The sequence below is a fragment of the Balaenoptera acutorostrata genome, chromosome 18, assembly GCF_949987535.1.
Source record: "Balaenoptera acutorostrata chromosome 18, mBalAcu1.1, whole genome shotgun sequence".
Lineage (NCBI taxonomy): Eukaryota > Metazoa > Chordata > Mammalia > Artiodactyla > Balaenopteridae > Balaenoptera > Balaenoptera acutorostrata.
The window spans coordinates 80628897-80654891 of NC_080081.1; the positions used below are offsets into that span (position 1 = coordinate 80628897).

Consider the following 25995-nt stretch of genomic DNA (forward strand, 5'->3'; position numbering starts at 1 on the left):
AATATAAAAGAGAACAGGAAGAATCAAAGAAAGAAGCCAAACAGAAATACAGCCCATGTGCTGTGAACAAAAAACAATATCCTCCAAGAAAGATTATTTGAAAGAATTGAAGTTTTGAGTTCACAATTACACGATTGGACAGAAATTTGTATGATAAACTAATGACAGGGGTTCCTCAATATCACACGGTAACAACCTCTGTGTCAAACAGCAAAGCAAATGGTGAAAAGGGTGACAGACAGTAAGAACAAAATGGAGTTTCCACATCTGTGCCCACTAAATACCTGCATCCAAAACCAGTTTTTAAAAATAAAACTTCCTGGGCTTCCCTGGTGGCGCAGTGGTTGAGAATCTGCCTGCTAATGCAGGGGACACGGGTTCGAGCCCTGGTCTGGGAAGATCCCACATGCCGCGGAGCAAGTGGGCCCATGAGCCACAGCTACTGAGCCCACGTGCCACAACTACTGAAGCCCACACGCTTAGAGCCCGTGCTCCGCAACAAGAGAAGCCACCACGGGCTTCCCTGGTGGCGCAGTGGTTGAGAATCTGCCTGCCAATGCAGGGGACACGGGTTCGAGCCCTGGTCTGGGAAGATCCCACATGCCACGGAGCAACTGGGCCCGTGAGCCACAATTACTGAGCCTGCGCGTCTGGAGCCTGTGCTCCGCAACAAGAGAGGCCGCGATGGTGAGAGGCCCGCGCACCGCGATGAAGAGTGGTCCCCACTTGCCACAACTAGAGAAAGCCCTCGCACAGAAACGAAGACCCAACACGGTCATAAATAAATAAATAAAAGAACGTGAATTTCTTTAAAAAAAAAAAAAAGAGAAGCCACCGCAATGAGAAGCCCGTGCACCGTGACGAAGAGTAGCCCCTGCTCGCTGCAACTAGAGAAAGCCCGCACACAGCAACGAAGACCCAACACAGCCAAATAGATAAATAAATAAATAATAAATGTATAAAAGAAAAAAAAGATTGAACCCTGTTATAAACTATGGACTTAGAAAAAAAAAACAAAACACATCCTAGGTATCTAAAACAATTACCTGCCAATGTTCATAATTGATAAAGTACTCATCAAAAACATTTCTATTTAGTGACACAAAGACACAAATTTTAGATAAATAATCCATTTTGTTAAACTACACTGCTGAAAATACAGATACATCCTAGTTTGGGGGCCCAGGGGGCCGGCGGTACTTGCCTTGTAGTACCAGTCTTGGAACCGCCGGCAGCAGTCCTCGCTGCAGAAGTCCCTCACCACGCCGTCCAGCTCCTTCGTCGCCCCCTTCTTACACAACTGAGAGCAGTAGTTGCAAGTCACACACCTCAATCCTAAACGCCTTGCAAAATCCTGTTTGTACAACAGTTTGCAGCCTGAGAAATATAAGGTTTTAGTATTAAAACAAAAACTCATTTTTGAGGTAAGAAAGAGTTTACAGGCAAACAGAGCACTGGCTTTAGAAAGTGTTTATAAATTCACATATACAGTCCTCTTTCTCTCCTGATCAAAACTGTGAAATCTACTGTGATCAACACCAGCCTGTGAAAACTGGAACAGAACATGGAGTATTACATTAGATATGGTGTGGGTTCAAATAATTCATGTTCTAAGACTTTCAAATCTAGTCACGCTTCAGAACTGTTGTACCTGCTCTGTGTAAATACAATCCAATATAATCCTGCTTAAGTATCACAAACACACCACAAATGGGCATTTTAGAGAAATGAAAAGTGGAGACTGCTGAGAGGCACTGAGCAAACTTAAAGATACATTCAGCTAAGCAGGCATTTTAGCTAAATTCTCTAGCCTTACCCATCTCTGTCACCCTAAAGGACCTTCAGGGAAGTAAAACTGGTTTAATGACCTGTCCAAAAACAGCATTTTGTTATTCTATTCTTTAATCAAAACACTTCCTTTACGTACTATATAAATGCATTATTTTAACGGTCCTTACATTTAAATCTTACTTATTCCCTATGATATCTCTATAAGGATTAAATAATCTTCATGCTGTGCACTTAAGAATGACCTTCCATTCGTGTAGCTACCAAAACACTACCCATCCTTTAATAGGGACTGCAATTGTTTCCTATGTAATTTACTTGGCAATTACTTATGAACTGTCCTTATGGCTTCTTTTCTGTTACTTTGAACTATATCTTAAAACATGTTTAATATTTTACCTTTATTAGCTTTATCTTTCTAACTAGGTTTTGATGGTAGTACCAGGTATTATTACATGTTTTGTTATTTCTGACAGGTTCCAGCAGAGAACTAGGTGCAGTTAGAGAAAGCACAAAATATATTATTAAACAGGAAAAAAATACACGTCCTTTTTAACCTTTTATTGCCCAGAAAGTCCTTCCAATTGAAAATTATGTTCTTTAATGTCAATTATCTTTTTGTTGCAACTTGTTTTTCATTTTAGTTAAACCCATATAATCCAAATGATGCAAGATGCTTGATATGTGTGCTAGCCCTCAACACTAATGCACTCCGATTTGTGAATCACTGAGACTGTCACTGCACAAAAATTCAGGTAAAAGAGTTCAATTAAATTCAGAATCAATCTCTTTAATGAAACATTATGTCACTTTTCATTATAGCTGCAATCTTAACAGTAAACGTGGTTACTTTTCATCTGGGGGACTGAGCCTACATGAACAGGAATGCCTGCTGTAAGCAGTACCCTCTTGCAGACATGACCTCAAGGGTGAAATGTTTAATGTATAAACGGAGGCACTTGTTGAATGGACTAATAATCTTTTGATATTGCTGCAATTCCCTACTGCTTTTAGGATTTTCCAGCCTTTTTCTTGCCTCTAACTAGCAGTAGAAATCGACAGAAAAAGTGGATCCAGGAAGAAGGGAAAAAAAAAAAAAAAAAAAAAAAACCTGGAAAATAATTGATGAGGACAGCAGGTAGGAAAGCTGGGAGTCCAGTGCCTGGGTCCAAAGAAAGAACAGAGAGTGAAAGCCACAGAGCAGAATAGGACGTTTGGGGAAAAGTAAAAATAGAAAAAGCCCAAAACCCTTAGCTACAATCCTGGCTCCTATCTCTGGAGAATCGGAATGAGAAACAAACTTCATTTTTCTAATCTGCCGCCTGGCACCAGAGCAGCAAAAAGTATAAATGAGAGGAAAGAGAATTCCTGAATGTACTATTACAAAAGCCAGTGTCTCCCTGGCATCCCAAATTGAAAACCTAAAAGTCTTTTCTGACTGTAGTAATGCCTCATGTGATGTTCCTTCTGGTGTACTGAATAGCTTTGTAGACTAGGCAGTAAACGGGCAGGGAATGAAGCCAATGGAAAATAATTCTAATCCACTTGGAAAATCAACCTTCATATCACAATTTGTCTGTTTAGAAATAACGTGGTATGATAATGCTTTTTAGTTTATTCTCAAAACTTCCTTGTAATGGAAAAACATGTTACCAAATTCTTAGAGATAAAAAACCCTGAGGCCCAGAGGTCTATAAATATATATAAAATAACAGTAGAAAAGCGAACTCAACTTTTTTGTTCAGCTATACTAAAATTGTACCACTACTCTGAACATATGTAGTTATATATTTTGAAAATATTTTGGCAAAAAATTAACATTAAATATTAATGAAAGTTATGAACAACACTGTATATGCACTTGCCTTCACTACAGAAAGGTCTCTTAACTCCAGAGAAATTCACTGTTTCGTGAAGAGTCTTCTCCTCTTGACAGTATTCGCAATATGTAACTATGCAGTGCAGCTTCTTATAGTCATCTGAACAAGTTTTGCTGCAGAATTGATGCACTTTGTTCTAAATGCACAATGGGAACCTTGGTAAGTATATGACATCCACCTCAAGAACAAGTTTAAGAAATACACAAGCCACTTTTACAGAAACAAAGTTAAATCATTTACCTACTTAATGTTATAATCCTTAGCGATACATTTCCTATAGGCCACAGACACCCAGTTTAACTAATTCACTGCTATATTTAGACGTAGCTCCACAAAATTCAATACCATTAACTACCCTAAAATTACTCAGTGAAAGAATAAAAGTATAAGTATCACTAAGACAAGATGGCAGTCTGGTGTTGCTAACAGGACTGGAGAAATGGGACGAAAACAATGGAAGATACAACATGGATAAGCTACAAAAAGATAAGAACTATGACAATCATACCATTTTCACTCAAAAAGAAAGAAATATTCTTTGTTGAGTACAGCCAAGCAGACTCGATCGCATTCCTACCACAGCTTAATAGTGACAGACCTACTATGGGTAAAGTATTCCACTGGGGGTCATCACACAGTGTGCGGCCAAGTGTGAGACTGAGTTGATTCCCTTGAATAGAGCAAGGTTAGTAATTATTTAGTTATTTCTCCTGGCCCCAAATCCACAAGAGCCAGAGCTACTTCTCAAATATCCAGCCGACCAGGAAAGGGCGGCAGCTTTTCTTTTCCCATTTCTCCAGTTCTGTTAGCAACACCAGACTGCCATCTTGTCTTAGTGATACTTACACTTTTATTCTTTCACTGAGTAATTTTAGGGTAGTTAATGGTATTGAATTTTGTGGAGCTACGTCTAAATATAGCAGTGAATTAGTTAAACTGGGTGTCTGTGGCCTATAGGAAATGTATCGCTAAGGATTATAACATTAAGTAGGTAAATGATTTAACTTTGTTTCTGTTTTTTTCAGGGCCTTCAACATCCTTCCTGCTGTGATTTAAAGACGGTAACAGTCACGAAAACTCATCACTGGGTGCTGACAACAGTCTCAAAGAATGACTGGTTTAAATGCTCTTGAGACAGCACCAAACACAATAACAAAACTAAAAAATTTTCTAGGGACTAAATAATAAAATTTCAGATTTCCCAAGTACTTTAGAAATCATGTAGTCCAGTTCTGGGGATCACCTTCTGCCTAAGACTCAGATACTGCGGGACTTGCCAAGAGCCACTATTAAGTTTGGCTCAAGAGCAGCTGTTGTGAGCACTACATCTTGTACACCATTTATTATTACATACTCCATGCCCTTAAAAACATGGAAAGAAAGAATGGCCGAAGGTGAACACTGCTCAAGGAGCAGCATCCAGCCAGGGCCCCCCTGTCCCATCCTCCTCCCACCCCCATCCACCCATCCATTCATTACTGCCCCCTTACTGAACCAAACATTAATGCTCAGAGTTTTTGCTATGGCAAAAAGATGTGGCAAAGTAAATCATGGTAAACGTAAGGCAATGTAAGATACTACAGTTCACAGACAATACTTATAAAGATGGGGGGTGGGGAAAGAGATGGGAACAACACTGCAGAAACAAAAGACACCCCAGGTATGTGGCTAAAATGACATTCTGTACACTACTATGAACATAATATATTGTGGATATGACTTCAATAATTTTTTGTTTGACCTAAAAAGAAACAGATCCTTTCTTGGTGCTACTCCCACATAAAAAAAGCAAATAATCCAATCACCACAAAATCTGAAAAACTAATCCTTATCCACTAAGAAATAGGTTCTCAAATGGAAATGTCATAGTTACTATACCAGACTTTCATTTTAGCACTAGGTAACATACATTAACAAAATAGGACTTGCCTCCCATTCCAGGATTTCTGGCTTTGAACAAAAGGAATTTTTGCAATAGTTGCACTTCAACTGAATATCACTTGGAGCTACAAACTGGCCGTTGGGAGATGACTGCATGCTGAGAGCCTAAAACAAAGCACAAAACACACCGAGTCTGAGGTGGATTTTAGAAGTTTTTTTTTGTGACGACCATCAAATATCAACGACGTCCAGAAAATAGTACGTATCCTTCTTAAATACTTATTTCCTCAACGTATAAAATTACATTTCTGAATTCTGTCTTTAAAAATACTAGTATGCTAAGTTAGTTTTATGAAATTGAAGTTCATTTTCTACCACATGATTACTACTAATTATTTAAAATAATACGGAAAAGGAAAAAAAATCATAAAGTTCAATTATGATTTTTTCTTTAAGAAAATACAAGCAAATAATAGTGAGGTCAGTTCACCAAGTTCTGAACTAGTAACTAAACACAAAAGAACCTAGCTCCTGGTTCTGCCTCTAGTAGCTAATTTACTAATGATTTGTTGCATTATTGCCATCATTTTCATTCCAAGTCCATCCGTGAAAACAGCCTTTTTATACTTTCTTTTAATTGATTTTTTTTAATACAAAGTTGGAGGGGTAAGCTTTACAGACTGGTATTGATGCCAGAAATTTTAGTTTTATTACATTTTTAAGAGTTAAAATGATTTACAGAGTAGAAAAAGATATAAGCATACATGTGCTTTAAAAGTTTTGTTCTGGGACTTCCCTGGTGATCCAGTGGTTAGGACTTGCACTTTCACTGCCGATGGCCTGGGTTCAATCCCTGGTCGGGGAACTAAGATCCCCACAAGCCAGGCAGCGTGTCCGGTGGAGGGGGGGAGGAATCTGTTCTAACCTGAGTAATGAGTATGCTGATATTTAATTATCACTCTTTAATCCATATTACATATAATCTGTTGAATGCATGAAATAGTTAATACAAAATTTTTCAAGGCAGCAATGGAAGGAGAAAAAACCTTTATCATTTTAAAACTTCTACATACATCACACAACACAATTAGAATTTGTGAAAAGAAAGAAAACACGCATATTTAAGACCGTAACTACCAGGTGAATGAATTATTTAAAAAAATAAAACCCAGCAACAATACCCTTAGCGTTTCCAAAAAACTGAAGTCCATTAAAGTTAATTATCCTTTCAAAACAAATGAAATGTTATCCTATTATCTTACTATGAAATGGAAAAACATCTAAGGAAGACATAAAAGTTCAAGATCTACGGTTTGCTTTAAGATAAAGAAAAGATGCTGCTTTTCTCTTCGTCAACTTTGTACTTTTGTGCAGTCACAGAGTGGTGAGGCTGCCCTACAGGCTCATCTTGGATGCATTCCTCCGAAGTAAGAGTCTAAACTGTTTCTTTAAAATATACAAGGTACATACACAAATGTTCTTATCAAATGATGGGCAATACAAGTTTCAATTAAATGAAAAAAGTAGTTAAAACATTTTCAATTAACATTTCAGTTTACCCAACATCAAAAGGGAAGAAAGTTAAAAATCTGACAAACAGCAAAGACACTGTCCTCCTCTCCCACAATTAATCCTTAGCCCTTAATTTCTATTTTGAGAAGAACCAACAAGTCGAAAGCAATGTTTACCACTCTCAGGATGTATCCGTGGCCACAATCCCAACTTCCAAAAGGAAAGTTTAATCTTGAATGTGGTTAATTACCTAAGCTCAGGCAAGGTATAACTATTAACAAAAACAACATTCCCCTGGCTGAATCTGAACTACCTCAATTTAAGGTAGTTAAGAGACTGCATTTTCAGTTTAAATCAATTAACTAGAGCACAGTACCTGCAACACAGTAGAACTGTTGGATGAATGAACTCATTCTACCCTGAAATTTCACACACATCAGGTAAACCACTTAGCTCATGCTGAATCCCCAACTACTCCACCTTACTGGTCAACCAGCTTACATCTGCACACACCCAGCAGTCCTATTCTGAGACTATCCATACTCCAGCTCTGACAACTGTGTCAGAGAGCTCTTCTTTACACTGACCGAAACGAAAAATGTCTCCCTGAAGCTGATCTTGAATGAAACGAAGGCTGACCAGGACAAGTCCAATCTCCAGTCCCACAGCAAATTTCTAATACGTGAAGAAAACGTGCACGCTTGTCACTTCCGGGGTAAGTGCACCTACATCCTCCATCCACTTAACATAAAACAGAACCCGTAAAAGTCAGATGCTACTCAAACCATCTGCGAAGAAACAACTGCACGGCAGGCACCGAGCTCAATGACACTATGTGAAAAGGAATCAAGAAAAACCTCATTCAAAATGGGGCCAGGAAGCTGGGCGGCTAACTTCAGACCAGCAGGAGGAGGGCTGCCTGCTTGCCCGGCAACCCAGCGGCGACCCAGCGGCGAGCAGCCCCACCCGGGACGCTCGCCCTCCTCCAGCTACCCCGGGCTCAAACCTCGCCCACCTCCCCCCTTTCCTCCCCTCCTTCAGTCTCCAGACTTGCCTGTGGTGCCGCCTCCTTCGCCACTCCCGAATAAACTCGATTTTGCTGGCTAGACCACTTACCCTTTTGTTTTAAAGGTTGACAGCTAAAGTTTACTTTCCTTCCGAGTCGGGATCATAAGTCACAATTAAGAAGTCGATTTCGAGCATCTGTGCTAAGCAGCGAGCTGGTGAGGCCACCTCTGCTGCGACCCCAGAATCTCCACCCTCCAACTCGACCCTCAACAAACTATGTAAAGACCAGCACACTGAATACAGATGAAGGACGTTACACCGCTTATTTTCTTTGTGTATTTTATTGGAAGCGTTAGGCAAAGTAAATAACAAACCTGGAATTTAGCCACACAATTGGAATTGCAAAAGTTATACAGTTTTCCATCAGGCATTGTGGCTTGATACTGAGGTAAAGAGTTTCGCTTACAAAAATGGCAAATAATTCCCAAACCTAGGAGAGAAAAAGTACATATCTGATTTTTTATAAAATAATCAGTTTTTAAAAAAAAAAAAATCTTAATTGACCTCTGAGGATAGTTTAATGAAACTTTATGTAAATATTATTTTATTAATTTCTGAGATTATTTGCACCTTAAAAAAATACTGTCATAAAAGAAGACTCTGATACTATCTCTAAAACATACACAGATACATGAAACAATCTCAGTTTTAGATAATGTTTGGATGGAAAAACAATTTTAGTTAGGAACACAGACATGGACAGAACTTCAATAATTTAAAAATTAAATGATCAAAACCATTAAAGTTTGCACTAAGAAAGTTTAGTGTGATAATAAAAATAAACCAATTATGCAGTTAAAAGTGAGCATAAAAAGAAAGTCAGAGGAGAAAGAGTAATTAAGAAATTATGAACGTTACTAAAGTTTTTTACCTTTCCAAATCCCCGAGACTTACTTTGTGATTTTGCACACCTCGTCTTGTGATTGTTCATGCAAGCCGTTGAACAGTAGGGCTCCATATACCCATTAGGGCCTATGCACTGAGTCATATCAAAAAACCTGCACTGCGTTCGGCAGCCAGTGCAAGTGGTCAGTTTTCCATATTTCTAAAATTTGAAACATAAAAAGAAAATTAAAAATTTAACTAGAACAAAATATTTTACTTTTCATTATACTTTTTCTCTCTGCAAAACAATTCTGTTCACCGCTAATCAGGCTTAGTGGGTGAGAAGTCTTCATCTGATGCAAAGTGTTATCTGCAATGCAGCTAGATTAGGGTCAAACAAAGCTATGATCTAAGCTAAGTCTCCTTCAAAAATAGTGGTTTTCCCTATTAATTAAATAGAATCCTTACATATAAGTAAGTAGAAACTGAAGATGTAAGAAAGGCACGGTGTTTTCTGTTCACAATGATGACACACCTCCTTGTCATGCAACAGAAGAAATTAAATGAACCTACAAAATGTAAGTCCTAATAATCAAACAGCTACCCTCCTTCAGAGCTGAGCTGCTACTGTCCCAAGCACTCTGACACTTCTCTTAAAACTGATTTAACACCTTTCTACTACATTTAAAACCTCGTTCAACCAAAATAAAATATTAAAACTTTAACATTTTTTTAATTTAAAAGAACTTCATTCAAAATGATTTTTGGTTATTAAAGTTAATAGTTAGTCAATAGGTAATAATAAAGTCAATCGTGTCAAAGGTGAATATTGCCAACCCTGATGTAATTCAGAGAATGAGGTAAGACCAAAGGAGGAAAGGCCAAAGGAGGTGCAGCTTGGAAATTACTAGACAAAAGCAGTATCACTGAAATATGGACAGTCTTACAAAAATACAAATCAGAGGAACTGGTGTGTGTGTATTTAAAAATTAACTTGATAGTCACAATTAGAAATCAAACAAAAGTAAAAGCAAGCCTTTAAGTGCAACTTGTATTTGATTTCTTTTCTGAACTGTAACAGAACTGTCATAATCAGTTAAATCAAATATCACATGTCACGATGCAAAGTAATCGTACAGTCAGTCCTCCGCATTCGTAGACGCAAGGTCATTTTATAGAAGGGACTTGAGCATCCGTCTTTCCACATGATGTTTAGATTACTTCACGCATCTTCGCACCCAACACCACCTAGTACAATATGATGACATAAGAAGTGCTCAACGTTCCATGGGTGGATGAATAATAGATGTCAGGGAAGACGACAATCAGGCCAAAAATAACAAAAAAATGAGTAAACTGCATGGATAAATTTCACAAATGCCACAGGATTTGAGAAAATAAAATAAGAAATTGAAGGTAAAAACATTAGCCAAAAACAACTTAACATCAACACCAAAAAAAGAAAAAAGAAAAAATCTTCTCAGCATACAATTAATATAAAAGTCATGAGAAAACACAGCTATTTCCATGCCAGGAATGCGTGTTCTATTCCTAGTGGTTCCTTATTTACTTAAACATCACCCAAAGGAAGCCGTAAGTTTTACTTTTCAAAGTGGAAACCAACTCATTCTTCAAGCTCTGATAGGCTCAAAAAAAAAAAAAAAAGAAAAACCAAAAAGAAAAACTTATCAATAGCAAAAGGATACTAACACGGAAAAAATAAGAATAACTGCAAACCTATTAAGTCTGATTATGACTCTCCCAATGTTCAGGACAATAGAGGAGAAGGCTGTTGTTTTGTTTGGAAGGACAACATGTTTTCCTGGGGCCTAATATAATAATCTAAATTTTATTTATATCAGAAGAAGTATCAAGGAAAACACATCAATAAAACAAAGAAAAATAAAAGAATGTTTAGAATCTGGCACCACAGTACAAATGAGGAACACTAAAATATCAGGACACCTGCCATTGTATCACAGAGTTACAGAGAGAAAAATAAAGCAGCTCCCAGCAGGTGGATGTGAGACCTCCACAGGGCAGCATCTATGAAGAATTCTTTTACAGATATAAATGAGGTCCAATCATCCATTCCAATCTCACACTAGATTTTTTAACTTATTAGAAATATCCTTCAAGTTGACAATAATTTTACTGCCAGAATGGTTAAGTAATTAGTAAGTCTTAAGACGTACCCATAAAAAGTAGACCAGTTGACCTGGGTCAAATAAGCAAGAAGCTAAGCAACTGGTCCCCACTGAGAAACAGTTTTGTATGAAACTGAGAAAAACAGAATCATTAACACTGAAAACACTTTAACAGCCACTTTCACAGTTGCCACTACTTCAACAACAAAAAGGCCCATCTAACGGGAGAGTATTAGCAAAAAAGACATATGCTGTCGGGCTTCCCTGGTGGCACAGTGGTTGAGAATCTGCCTGCCAATGCAGGGGACACGGGTTCGAGCCCTGGTCTGGGAAGATCCCACATGCCGTGGAGCGACTAGGCCCGTGAGCCACAATGGCTGAGCCTGCGCGTCTGGAGCCTGTGCCCCGCAAGAAGAGAGGCCGCAATAGTGAGAGGCCCGCGCACCGCGATGAAGAGTGGCCCCCACTTGCCGCAATTGGAGAAAGCCCTCGCACAGAAATGAAGACCCAACACAGCCATAAATAAATAAATAAATAAGTGAAATTCTTTAAAAAAAAAAAAAAGACATATGCTGTCATGCCATGTTTTCTCTGCTTCCTATGTAAACAACGTAATCATATTTAAATTTCATGCACCCTATAAATATGCATTGAGTGATTTAAGGAACAAAATTAAGTGGAACAAATTCACAATTATTATATTCCCCATTCAGGCATGGGGGGAAATAAATTATAAATTCAGTAAAAAAAAGTATGAGGTAGATGTGATCGAAACAACACTGGTGAGGTAAAACGAAAAAATAATGGGGAGTTTGCGGCAAATTGGCTCATTTTCAGTCTAGTCATTGAAAAAAGGTGCCTTACATTTTCATGTTAACCAGCTCCACATGAATATCAAAATTAACCATCACATGATTCTAAAACTTCTCCCTAATTTCTCCTTTTAGTTGTAAGTAAAACATCTCATTTACTACATTTTTAACCAAGCAAGTGGACGGACGGCAAGGGTAGGTGCTCAAGAGATAAAGCCTTGATGGACTTGTTACTGCAAATCTAATCTAGGAAATGGGCACAAGTGTGGCTGCAGAGAACTGACTTCCTGGCCACACACAGATACAACTGAAAACTAACTTAGTCCATGACATCGCATGGAAAAATTATTATCTTTATATTCATTAACATCTAACCTAAACGTAGCTTTCTTTTCATTCTGATTAGAGGTAATAAACCACAATAGTTTTAGCAGAACCTGCTAAAACAAAAATCCCCAACTTTTTATCTTATACTGGCAGGTGGCTCAATATATCATTGATGTCCAACATTACTTCAAAAAACATTATAGTTAATAACCACTATACCTTATTACTTAATGCATTAATACAGTGTATATATATATATCACATTTCAAAAATTTTTAAATATTTTGATAACTATATTTGGAATAATTGGTTCTAGTTGTAATCATAGATATTTTATTTTATGCATTTAACAGCATTCTGAGAAACCATCTAACCATGTTACCAAGGGAGTCCAATGCATAAAAATAGTGAAGAACCCTGTGGAGAGGGGGATAGTGATAAAACTTCAACAATGACATGATATTATACTAATTTTTATACTAAGTGAAGATTAAGAGATAAATTCAAGTAAACCTTATACTTCTTTTATTCACTCAAGTTGACTCTCAGTCAACTGTATAACTCATTATATAGAAATTTTATATGGAAAGGACGATAGGAAAATAGTAGGCAAAGATGTTAAAAGAGCTACTATGATAAATACGCTGATATACTCAAGAAACCCATGGAGGAAAAATATGAACACAATGAGGCCAGGAACAGAGGACATAAAAAAGACCCAGATGTAACCTCTAGAGATAACAAATAAAGTCCAAGACAAAAAATACACCACATGGAACTAACAGTTGATTAGAAAAGACTAGTAAAACTGAAGACACATTACAAAGTCTCTAAAATGAAGCCAGAAGGAAAACAAGACTTTAAAAACCTCAATAAATAATAGAGCCACCGTGACCATGGGACAGGAGCAGGAAATCTAATACACCTGGAATTAGGGTCTCAGAAGAACAGAGGGAGAAACTGAAAAAAACTTGTTTTTAAATAATGGCTTATGATCCTGATTGGATGAAATACAATTTTTTTCCCCAATTTGCTATAACAGACATTAATGAACAGAATTTGAATAAGGTCTATAGGTTAATCAGTGGTATTATATCAATATAAAATTCCTTACTTTGATCACTGTACTACAATTATAATTATTCTTAATTATATACACTTATTATTCAAGTCCTAATTTATTCATGTGGCTTAATGGGAATATAGATTTGGAAACATTTTTTGAAAGAAAGGGTTTCCCCCCCCCCTCTTTCAGGTAGGCACAAGAGAAGGACTCTTATATCCTATATTTAAATGCCCACTGGGGGTTTCCCTAGTGACACAGTGGTTAAGAATCGCCTGCCAATGCAGGGGACACGGGTTCAAGCCCTGGTCCAGGAAGATCCCACATGCTGCGGAGCAACTAAGCCTGTGTGCCACAACTACTGAGCCTGCGAGCCACAACTACTGAGCCCGCGTACCACAACTACTGAAGCCTGCACACCCTAGAGCCCACGCTCTGCAACGAAGAGAAGCCACCACAATGAGAAGCCCGCGCACCACAACGAAGAGTAGCCCCCCTTCGCCACAACTAGAGAAAGCCCGTGCGCAGCAACAAAGACCCAACACAGACAGAAGTAAATAAATAAACAAATAAATTTATTTTTTTTTAAAAATGCCCACTGAGGTCAAGGACTGTGCATTAAAAATCTATATCTTAAAATAATTTTTAATAACATAAATAACTAAAAGCAAATGAGTGCGTCACAAGAAAACACATGTAAAATTTAGTGAAATGAGAAAGTTCATCGGTCTTGAGATAAAGTAAGAAAATAATCATCATCTGACATATTTTAAGTTCATAAATGTTAATACACTTCAAAATGTACACAATTTTTCAGACACACAATAAAGGCAATAGCAGAGCATGTCATGCTGAGGCCTTAAGCCCAGCCACGTCCCACTTACCTCGGGCTGCATGAAGAAAGAGTCCTGCATGTGATCGCGAACCTCCTTCAGAAAGCCTGGATGGCTACCTACCTAAAAAAAGATTTTAAAAGGCTTTATAAAAAGACATAAAGAAAGGCTGCTAGATCGAAAGGTCAACAAGCAATCTGTAAAAGTTGATTCTTAATTACCTGTTTTGTGACTTACAACCTCAATCCAACTTTTAAAAATGCCTATCTGTCCTACAGTGCCACTGACCAGCTTACAGAATAATTATTATATATCATAACTTTAATTATCCTATAGAAAAATACTAGTAACTAGATAAAGAATTAAAAACAGACCCTTAGATTTGACTCACCTCTAAGTAGACCTTGCAAAAAAAAAATCACATATTTCTCTTAGATGGCAATGTATTCTAAATGTATTCAGTAAAATCTATCAATAATACATAAAATGGTATCTCGGCAGTTCCCTGGCGGTCCAGTGGTTAGGACTCGGAGCTTTCACTGACGTGGCCCTGGGTTCAATCCCTGATCAGGGAACTAAGATCCCACAAGCCTTGCAGTGCGGCCAAAACAAAAACAAACAAACCAAACAAACAAAAACAAAAGAAAACTGATTTGGAAATTACACAGTTACAATTTTCATCATCTGCAAATAGGTTGTTTTGGAAACTGTTTTTAAAGCACATGTAACAGCTTCCAGCACATAGAAATTTATACCCTTACTCTTTGCAGAAAGCATCCTGCTTTCCTTAAAAGTCAAAATACTATGCAAGAAAATGGAAAATAGTCTCCTAGAGTAATGGAAATAAAAACAAAAATAAACAAATGGGATTGAATTAAACTTAAAAGTTTTGCACAGCAAAGGAAACCATAAACAACACAAAAAGACAGACTACAGAATGGGAGAAAATATTTGGAAATGATGCAACCGACAAAGGATTAATCTCCAAAATATACAAACAGCTCATGCAGATCAATATCAAAAAAAAAAAAAAAAAAAGTCAAAAGTGGGCAGAAGGTCTAAATAGATATTTCTCCAAAGAAGACATACAGATGGCTAAGAGGCACATGAAAAGATGCTCAACATCATTAATCATTAGAGAAATGCAAATCAAAACTACAATGAGGTGTCACCTCTGGCCAGTCAGCATGGCCATCACCAAGAAACCTACAAACAGTAAATGCTGGAGAGGGTGTGGAGAAAAGGGAACCTTCCTACACTGTGGGTGGGAATGTATTTAGTGCAGCCATTATGGAGAACAGTATGGAGGTTCCTTAAAAAACTAAAAATAGAGCTACCATATGATCCAGTAATCCTACTCCTGGGCATCTATCTGAAGAAAACCATAATTTGAAAAGATACATGCACCCCAATGTTCACTGATGCACTATTTACAATAGCCAAGACATGGAAGTAACCTAAATGTCCACTGACAGAGGAATGGATAAAGAAGATGTGGTATATATACAATGGAATATTACTCAGCCATAAAAAAGAATGGAAAAATGCCATTTGCAACAACATGGATGGACCTAGATAGAGATTATCATACTAAGTGAAGTAAGTCAGACAGAAAGACAAATATCATATGACATCCCTTATATGTGGAATCTAAAAAAAAAAAAATGATACAAATGAACTTATTTACAAAACAGAAATAGACTCACAGATACAGAACAAACTCATGGTTACCAAAGGGGAAAACAGGGGCGGGGGGTGGGGGGCAGGGATAAATTAGAAGCTTGAGATTAAAATATGCACACACCATTATATGTAAAGTAGATAACCAACAAAGACCCACTGTACAGCATAGGGAACTACACTCAACAGCTTGTAATAATCTACAGTGGAAGAGAATATAAGAAAAGAATATACAGATTTATGTGTACGTATAACCGAGTTACTTTGCTGTGCACGTGGAACTAACACAACACTGTAAATCAACTATATTTCAATAAAAATTAAAATTTTTTTAAATAAAAAAATTTTTTAAGAAAATGAAAAATACTGAAAGACAAGTGTTGAGCACTAGACAGTCCCCACTGCTGGGATCTAGATGATTAACCACCTGTATCTGTATACTCCAGACACTAACTGGGCTACGGGGACAGGCATAAACAACAAGGGCGGCCAACTCAGATGTTAGAGACAAAAGGTTGGGGTGGAGGAGTGTGGGAGCAGGGACCAAAAAATCACTGTACAGTTTTAGTTCCCAGGCTTTAGAAAAAGAAGACATTCACTAGAGCATCACTGCAGTACTCTCCAAACGTGTCTGATTATGTCCCTTTATCAGTAACAACATACACACAGATTCCCTCGTATTTACTTAAAATTATGAACATACAGTATGAGAAATACAAAAACTATGACAACTAAAGAAAAAGATGAAACACTACTTTGAAATAAGCTTTATTTACTGATATTATGAAGAATACTTTCTGTATCCTCTGGAGGAGCATCATCCTGGTGCCAGTGGGGCTGCAGGGAGCGCAGTAGCAGGCCCTCCTGGAGCCCAGAGGGGAGGGAGCCAGAGCCACAGAAGGAGACAGTCAAAAGATGCTCACACTTCGAAAGCACAGATACCCTAGGATTATGCGCCAAAGATTTTAAAGCAGCCATGATAAAAATGCTTCAACAAGGAAAAAAAACACAACAATGAAAAAATAGAAATTCTCATCAAAGAAATAGAAGGTCCAAATGGAAACTGCAGGACTGAAAACAGGGGCAAAAGTCCAATGCAGAAAAATTCCAAGTAACTATATACTCCACCTTAAAAGAGAGTCACTTTCTTCCAAACATTAAACAAGGAACGGTGGGGTGGGGGTGGGGGCTTTCCGGTGGAGAATCCTGACACCACTTGAGCGAGGTAATCTACATCAACGTCAACAGTCATAAGTCATGTTGAGACATGTACCCTTGTTATGTGATGAAAACTGCGAAAGTGCAAAAGGCCAACACCTCTGTCATCTCCCTCCTAAACCCAGAGCGCCGTCTGTCTAGAGATGAAAGCAGAAGGGCCTCTTGCAATACACTTGACTCCTAAAAACTGTCAAGCTCTTCAAAAACAAGGAAAGTCTGAGAAAATGTCACAGCCAAGAGGAGCCTAAGGTGACACAACTGCTGAATATGATGTGGCATCCTGGATGGGATCCTGGAACAGGAAATGGACATTATTCAGATTTTCTTAATTTTTACGTAAACTATGGACTTTACATACTAATAATATTTCAATATGAGCTCACTAATTGTAACAAATTATCATACCAATTTCAGGTGTCAATACAGAGGGAAACGGTGTGGGGAGGGGCTATACCATGAGAACTCTGTATTATCTGATCAATGTTTCTGTAATACTGAAACTGTTCTAAACAAAATTAAGTATTAGTAAAATAAATAAATAACAACCACCAAAAAAACCCCAATGGATGGGACCAAGAGCAGAATGGAAAAGACAGAGGACAGGACCATGGAAGGGGGAAAGAGAAATTATCCAATCTGAATATCAGAAATAACACAGCCTTGGAGATGAACATAAAGAAGAAGAGCCTCAGGGGCCTGCAGGACCGTAACTGTAGTAATATAATAGCCACATCACTCGAGTCCCGGAGGGAGAGGAAAGAGGGTGGGGCTGAACGAGTACTCGAAAAACGTCTGAAAACATCGCAGATTAGGCAAAAGACATAAACCGACAGGGAGAAGAAGCTGAAAGAACCCTAGAATGGATAAACCACAAGAATTCCCACAATACACCACAAATTTCTAAAAAAATGTTAACATCAAACAAAATAAACTTTAAGTCAAAAAACTAATACAAGGAACAAAACAAAACAAAACCATACTGGAAAAAGGGTAAATTCATCAAGAAGATAAAACAATTATAAACTTTTTCACCAAATATCAGAGACCCAAAATATATTAAGCGACCATTGACAGAAGTGAAGGGAGAAACAGGCAATTCTACAGTAACAGCTGTAGAACTCAATACATACACCCATTTCAATAATGGACAGACCAGCCACATGGGATTTTGGCACTTACGTACAGGATCTGAATAACACTACAAGCCACTATGTTCTCCCCAAGTGCACATGAAACATTCTCCAGGAAAGACCGTATGTTAGGCTACAAAAAAGTCCCAATAAATGTATAAAGATTGAAATCGCAGAGTATCTTTTCCAATCATAACAGAATGAAATAAAAAATGAATAACAAAAAACCCAGAAAATTTACAAATACAGGGATATAAGAACTACACACTCTTAACCAATGGGTCAAAGAAGAAATTACAAGGGAAATTTTTCAGTACATAACAGATGAGTCAAGGCAAAACCAAGATATACCAAAAGGGACAGGATGCCGTGCAGACAGTGCCCCGAGGAAGAATGATAATTGCAAATACCTATTTTTGAGAAGAAGATCTAAATCGGGTAACATAACTTACTCCTTAAAGAAACAGAAAAAGAGGGAAAGCTAAACCCAAGCCAGCAGAAGAAAGGAAATAATAGAGTGCAGAGAAATAAAAAGTATGAAAATATAATCACTGAAACAAAAAGCTGGCCAATGGAGAGATCAAAAAAGTCAACAAGGGGCTTCCCTGGTGGCACAGTGGTTGAGAATCTGCCTGCCAAGGTAGGGGACACGGGTTCGAACCCTGGTCTGGGAAGATCCCACATGCCTCAGAGCAACTGGGCCCGTGAGCCACAATTACTGAGCCTGCGCGTCTGGAGCCTGTGCTCCGCGGCAAGAGAGGCCGCGATAGTGAGAGGCCCGCGCACTGCGATGAAGAGTGGCCCCCGCTCGCCGCAACTAGAGAAAGCCCTCGCACAGAAACGAAGACCCAACACAGTTAAAAATAAAAAAAAAAAAAAAAAAAAAAAAAAGTCAACAAACCTTTAGTTAGACTAAGAAAAAAGACGCAAAGAACAAAACAGAGAAACGAAAGTAGGGACAATACTACAAATATTTCCCTAAGAAAGGACTGTGAAAAAAGAAAAAGAAAAAAAAAAGAAAAAAGAAAGGACTGCGAGAAAATGCTATGAATAATTATATACCAACAACTGGATAACCTAGATGAAACAGAAATCCCTTAAAAATGCAAACCAGGGGCTTCCCTGGTGGTGCAGTGGTTGGGGGTCCACCTGCCAATGCAGATGACTCAGGTTCGAGCCCTGGTCTGGGAGGATCCCACATGCCACAGAGCAGCTGGGCCCATGCGCCACAGCTACTGAAGCCCACGTGCCTGGAGCCCATGCTCCGCAGTGGGAGAGGCCACTGCAGTGAGAAGCCCACGCGCCACCAACAGGGACCCAACGCAGCCAAAGGTAAAAAAATAAATTAAATGAATACATAAATACCTGGAGTGGTTTCTGTTTAAAAAAAAAAAAAAAAAAGGCAAACCACCAAAACTGACTCAGGAAGAAACAGAAAATATCAACAGACCTGTAAAAAGTAAAGAGACTGAATTAGTCATCAAAAGCGTTGCAGCAAAGTAAAGCCAGGATCAAGTGACTTCACTGGGACATTCTGCCAAATATTCAAAGAGGAGCTAACACAGATTCTTCTCAAACTCTCCCCAGGTCAGCACAGGGTGGACACCTCCCACTCCTATTCCATTAGGCCACCATTGCCCTGAATCCAAAGACAGACAGACATTACAGACAAATATCTCTTACAAATATACATACAAAAATCCAAAGGAAAATATCAGTAAGGCAAATTCAGCAGCATATTGAAAGTATTACACACCATAACCAAGTGGGGTTTATCCCAGTAATGCAAATGTAAAATAATCACTGTAATATACCACATGAATAGAATGAAGGTAAAAACCACATGATAATCTCAAATGATGAAGAAAAAGTTTAACAAAATTCAACACCCTTTTATGATAAAAGACAATCAACAAACTAGGAATAGAAAACCATCTCAACATAACAAATGCCATATATGAACATCCCATAGCTAACAGCATACTCAAAGAAGAAAGACACAAATCTTTCCCTCTAAGGTCAGGAACAAGAAAAGGATGCCTACTTCTGCCATTTCTATTCAACATGATAGTGAAAGTTCTAGCCAGAACAAGTTAGAAAAGGAAATAAAAGACATCCAAATTGGAAAGGAAGAAGGAAAACTATCACTACTGGAGATGAACTGACTCTATATAAAGAAAACCCAGGGACTTCCCTGGTGGCACAGTGGTTAAGAATCCACCTGCCAATGCAGTGGGACACGGGGTCGAGCCCTGGTCCGGGAAGATCCCACATGCCACAGAGCAACTAAGCCTGTGTGCCACAACTACTGAGCCTGCGTCTAGAGCCCGAGAGCCACAACTACTGAGCCCACGTGCCATAACCACTGAAGCCCACGCACCTAGAGCATGAGCTCTGCAACAAGAGAAGCCACTGCAATGAGAAGCCTGCGCACCACAACAAAGAGTAGCCCCCGCTCGCCACAACTAGAGAAAGCCCACGAGCAGCAACGAAGACCCAATGCAACCAAAAATAAAAATAAATTAAAAATTTTGTAAAAAAAAGGAAAAAAAAGAAAACCCCAAGGGATCAACAATAAAGCTACTAGAGCTAATAAAGACCTAAGTAAATGAGAAAACATCCCATGTTCATACATAGGAAGCTTTGACATTGCAGAAATGTCAGTACTACCCAAAGTGATCTACAGAATCAATGTAATCGCTATCAAAATTCTAAAAGCCTTTTCTGCAGAAATGGAAAAGTCATACAAAACTAGAATGGGGTTAGAGTATCCAAACAGAAGAACAAAGTTGGAAGACTCATTTCCTGATTTCAAAACTTCCTACAAAGATGGTTATCAGAAATAAACCTACTCATCTATGGCCAATTAATATTTGACAAATATCACAAGTCCAATTAACAGGGACTTCCCTGGCAGCCCAGTGGTTAAGTCTCCAAGCCTCCACTGCAGAGGATGCGGGTTCGATTCCTGGTCAGGGAACTAAGATCCCACATGCCACATGACACAGCCAAAAAACTAAATAAATAAATGAAAAAGTAAAACAATTAAAAACAACAACAAAAAAAAACCACACAAGTCCAATAACAGATGGTGCTGGGACAACTGGATTTCCACACACAAGAGAATGAAGTTGGATGCCTGCCTCATATCATCAACAAAATTAATTCAAAATGGACCAAAGACCTAAATATGAGTTAAAATCATAAAACTCTTAGAAGAAAGCATAGGGATAAACCACCTTGACCTTTGATTTGGTAACAAATTCTTAGATATGGCGCCAAAAACACAATCAACAAAAGAAAAGGAGGTAAATTGGCCTTCATTAAAATTAAAAAGTTTTCTGCAAATGACATTATCAAGAAAGTAAAATGAGGGACTCCCCTGGTGGTCCAGTGGTTAAGACTCTGTGCTCCCAATGCAGGGGGCCTGGGTTTGATCCCTGGTCAGGGAAAAGATGCTGCATGCCGCAACTAAGAGCCCACATGCCACAACTAAAGACCTGACAAAGCCAAATAAATAAACAAACATTTAAAAAAAACTATATGACTTCTATAGATACTCCTCCAAGGAAGACATACAAATGGCCAAAAAGCACATGAAAACATACTCAACATCATTAGTCATTAGGGAAATGCAAGTCAAAACCACAAAGATATATACCACTCCACTCCTACTGTGATGTCTATAATAAAAAAAAAAATTTTTTTTAATGGAAAGTAACAAGTGTTGGCAAAGATGGACAGCAAATGGAACCCTCATGTATTGCTGGTAGGAATTTAAACTGATACAGTTGTTGTGGAAAACAGTTTAACCATTCTTCAAAAAGCTAAACATAGAATTACCCTATGACCCAACAATTCCACTCCTAGGTATACACCCACAAGAACTGAAAAGCAGACCTCAAACTGATACTTATATGCTAATGTTCATTGCAGTATGATTCACAATAGTCAAAAGATGGAAACAACCCCAATGTCCATCATCAAATAAATGAATAAGCAAAATGTATATGCATACAATGAATATTATTCAGCCATAAAAAACAATGCTACAACATGGCTGAAACTCAAAACATTATGCTAAGTGAATAAACCAGACAAAAAGGACAGACATTGTATGACTCCACTTATATGAAATACCTAGAATCAGCAAATTCATAGAAAGTAGATCAGAGATTACCAGGGTCAGGGGTGAGGGGGAAGATGAGGAGTTATTGGCTTCATTGTCACAGAGTTTCTGTTTGGGTCATGAAAAAGTTCTGGAAATAGAGGTGATGACTGCACAAATTATGACTGTAATTAATGCCACTCAATTGTATAGTTAAAAATGTTTAAAATTAGGAATATTATATTATATACACTTACCACAATTTTTTTTTTAACATGAGTAGTTTTCATCCTTTTTAATGCTTTGGAATGGTTTAAATAACATTAAGGTTACCTAGTTCAAATCTGATGGAATTTCCCTGTAAAACCATCTGAGCCTATTTCTTTTTGCTGGGTAGTTCTTTGATAACTATCTCTATTTCTTCTACGGAAATTTCTCTGCCTTATTCTATCTGCTCTGGAGTCAATTTAGGGAAATTATATTTTGATAGAAAATTACTCACTTGATCTAGGTTTTCAACATTTCTATATAGGGTTGTACAAAGTAGTCCCTTGTTGATTTTCTTCAATTTTCTCTGTTTTGATGGGTAAGTCCAACTTGTCATTTCTTATCTTTGTGAATCTGTGCATTTTTAAACCTCTGTTCCTGATTGACAATTGGTTTGTCTAGTTTTTCAAAGAGTTGATTTCCTATAGAAGCAGCATTTTGAATTATTTTAGTACTATTTTTATATCCTAATTCATTAATTTCTACTTTTTTTTTTGTCTTTTGCTTTAATTTATTTTCTTTTTACAACTTTGAGTTTAATAGTTAATTCATTTATTTTCATTTTTACTCATTTAAGCATATAAGGATATGAATTTTCCTGAGCATTTTTATAAAGCAAATATAACACTGATATCTTAAAGACTGCACCAAAAAAAGGAAATTCAAGACCAATCTCACTTATGAATACCAATGGAAAAGTACTAAATATTAACAATTAGAAATAAAATTTAAAATACAATAATGATCTGGTATGGTTTATTCTAATAATGTAAGAATGTTTAGATGAATTAGGAAATCCATTAAAATAATTCACATATTAATAGATTTAAAGGGGTGGGGAGGGACTTCCCTGGTGGTCTAGTGGTAAAGAATCCGCCTTCCAATGCAGGGGACACGAGTTCTATCCCTGGTGGGGGAATTAAGATCCCACATGCCGCGGGGCAACTAAGCCCCTGTGCCACAACTACTGAGCTTGCATTCCTCAACGAGAGAGCCCACGTGCTGCAAACGAGAGAGCCCATGCGCTCTGGAACCCACACGGTACAACTAGAGAGAGAAAAACGTGCATGCCACAACTAGAAGAGAAGCCCACGCGCTGCAACGAAATATCCCACATGCCTCAACGAAGATCCCACATGCCGCAGCCAAAAAAATAAATAAATAAAAAATAAAGGTGGGGGGGTCATACAATCACTGCCACAGACACTGAAAAGACCTTCAAAACTCGATTCTCATTTCTGATAAAACATTTAATGAAGCAAATCCATGGATACTTCTTTAATATGATAAAATATATTTGCCAACCCTGAAGTTGGCATCTAATTTAATGAGGAAACACCAAAGGCATTCCCACTGGGAAAAGAAAAAGGTACTTACCATTTCCACTCATTAAAAATTGTAGGGGGCTTCCCTGGGGGCGCAGTGGTTAAGAATCCGCCTGCCAGTGCAGGGTACACGGGTTTGAGCCCTGTTCCGGGAAGATCCCACGTGCCACGGAGCAACTAAGCCCGTGCGCCACAACTGCTGAGCCTGCGCTCTAGAGCCTGCGAGCCACGACTACTGAGCCCGTGCGCCACAACTGCTGAGGCTGCACTCTAGAGCCTGTGCTCTGCAGCAAAGAGAAGCCACCGCAATGAGAAGCCCGCGCACCGCAAGGAAGAGTAGCTCCCGCGTGCAGCAACGAAGACCCAACACAGCCATAAATAAAATAAATAAAATAAATTAATCAAAAAAAAAATTGTAGGGGTCTTCCCTGGTGGCGCAGTGGTTAAGAATCCACCTGCCAATGCAGGGAACACAGGTTCGAGCCCTGGTCTGGGAAGATCCCACATGCCGTGGAGCAACTAAGCCCATGAACCACAACTACTGAAGCCCGCGTGCCTAGAGCCTGTGCTCCACAACAAGAGAAGCCCCGGCTCGCCGCAACTAGAGAAAGCCCGCACGCAGCAACAAAGACTGAACGCAGCCAAAAATAAATAAATTTTAAAAAAATTGTAGGAAATACCATCAGGCAAGACACGTGATGAAAAAAGGCAGGGTCGGGGGACAGGTGGGGGATTTAAGCCACTGCCCAGGACACAGAGGATGAGTGACTTTAACCCAGGGCAGCTAGCTCTTACCACACCTAGGTATCAGAAGATAACTAATGCAATGACATCACCAACATCAAACACCACATTGAGCTCTGGAGATTATAATTAGTCTGATCCTTTCAATCACCACAAAACCTTCCTTATGTTAACAAACCTGAATTACACCAGCGCAATGCAAATCCCATGAAAGCAGGACCTGTCTACTGTACTTCCCATCAGACTATTTCAAGCAATTAGCACAGTACCTGCAACATAATAGTTGCTAAATAATTGTTTCATGAACAAATTACCGATGCATTTTGCTCATTAAAAGTTTGACTTAATGGGGGAAAGACTGAGACAAACCAAAGCCCAAACAGAAAAATGGGTATAAGAGGTAAACAAACAGTTCACAGAAAAGGAAAGACAATGAGCTCTGAAATATGAAAAGCTGCTCATCAGTATTCCTAATAAAAGAAATACAAATTTTACTAAACATACTGTTCTTACTAAACAGAATAGAAGTCCCTGCTGGAGAGCCTACGGAGAAACAAGCACTTCCACATACACTGCTGAAAGGAACGCAAACTGGTCCAACTCTAACAGAGGGAATTTAACAGTATCTAACAAACTAACATGTGCATGTACCTCTGGCTGAGCAGTCTTGCTTCTAAGAATCTACCCTGAAACCACATCTCCAAGGAGTCAAGCATATACAGGCAGACCTCGTTGTAGGAGGTCTGTGGTGACCCCGCGTCGAGCAACTTCATCAGCGCCGTTTTCCCAACAGCATCTGCTCACCTCGTGTCTCTGTGCCACATTTTGGTAATTCTTGCGACATTTCAAACTTTTTCATTATTACTGTATTTGTTACGGTGATCTCTTGGTATAATCAGTGATCTTGGAATGCTACTACTATGATTCACTGAGGCTCAGATGATGGTTAATATTTTTTTAAATTAAGGTGTGTACAATTTTTTAGACACAGTGCTATTGCACACTTAATAGTAAACATAACTTATGTGCACTGAGAAACCAAAAAATTCACATGACTCGCTCTACTGCGACATTCGCTCTACTGCACTGTTCTGGAACTGAACCCACAAGACCTCTGGGCTGTGCCTGCACAGGTTACTCATCATCTGTCATCTGCAGCAACAAAACACTGGAAATAACCCAAACACCACCAACAGCAAAGTGATCAAATAAACAAGTCAGCCCAGTGCTGTCTTGTATATGGTTAACCACTAGCTCTCGGGAGGTGAAAGCAAGCACCATATTTATTGTAGCATCTACCATGAGACTCTCCCCACCGTGGCTAATTTCAGGCCACCAACATAAAACTAAACATGTAATTGGGAAGAGATACACAGAAGCACACCAT

At 38.5% G+C, this 25995-nt stretch overlaps 1 protein-coding gene across 4 annotated transcripts in view; it reads right to left on the minus strand.

Annotated features, from left to right (window-relative positions):
* The window catches only part of ZMYM2 (zinc finger MYM-type containing 2), a 101535-nt gene that overhangs the window by 38831 nt on the left and 36709 nt on the right, over positions 1–25995 (minus strand). For all 4 annotated transcript variants that reach the window (XR_009005860.1, XM_057532536.1, XM_057532535.1 and 1 more), the window contains 6 exons: positions 14188–14259; positions 9024–9174; positions 8444–8559; positions 5598–5714; positions 3654–3804; positions 1205–1377 (listed from right to left, as the gene is read on the minus strand). Coding sequence is in view for 3 of the 4 variants with exons in the window: in XM_057532536.1 (XP_057388519.1) it covers positions 1205–1377; positions 3654–3804; positions 5598–5714; positions 8444–8559; positions 9024–9174; positions 14188–14259 (780 nt within the window). In the remaining variant the exon portion in view is untranslated. The remainder of the gene's footprint in view (positions 1–1204; positions 1378–3653; positions 3805–5597; positions 5715–8443; positions 8560–9023; positions 9175–14187; positions 14260–25995) is intronic.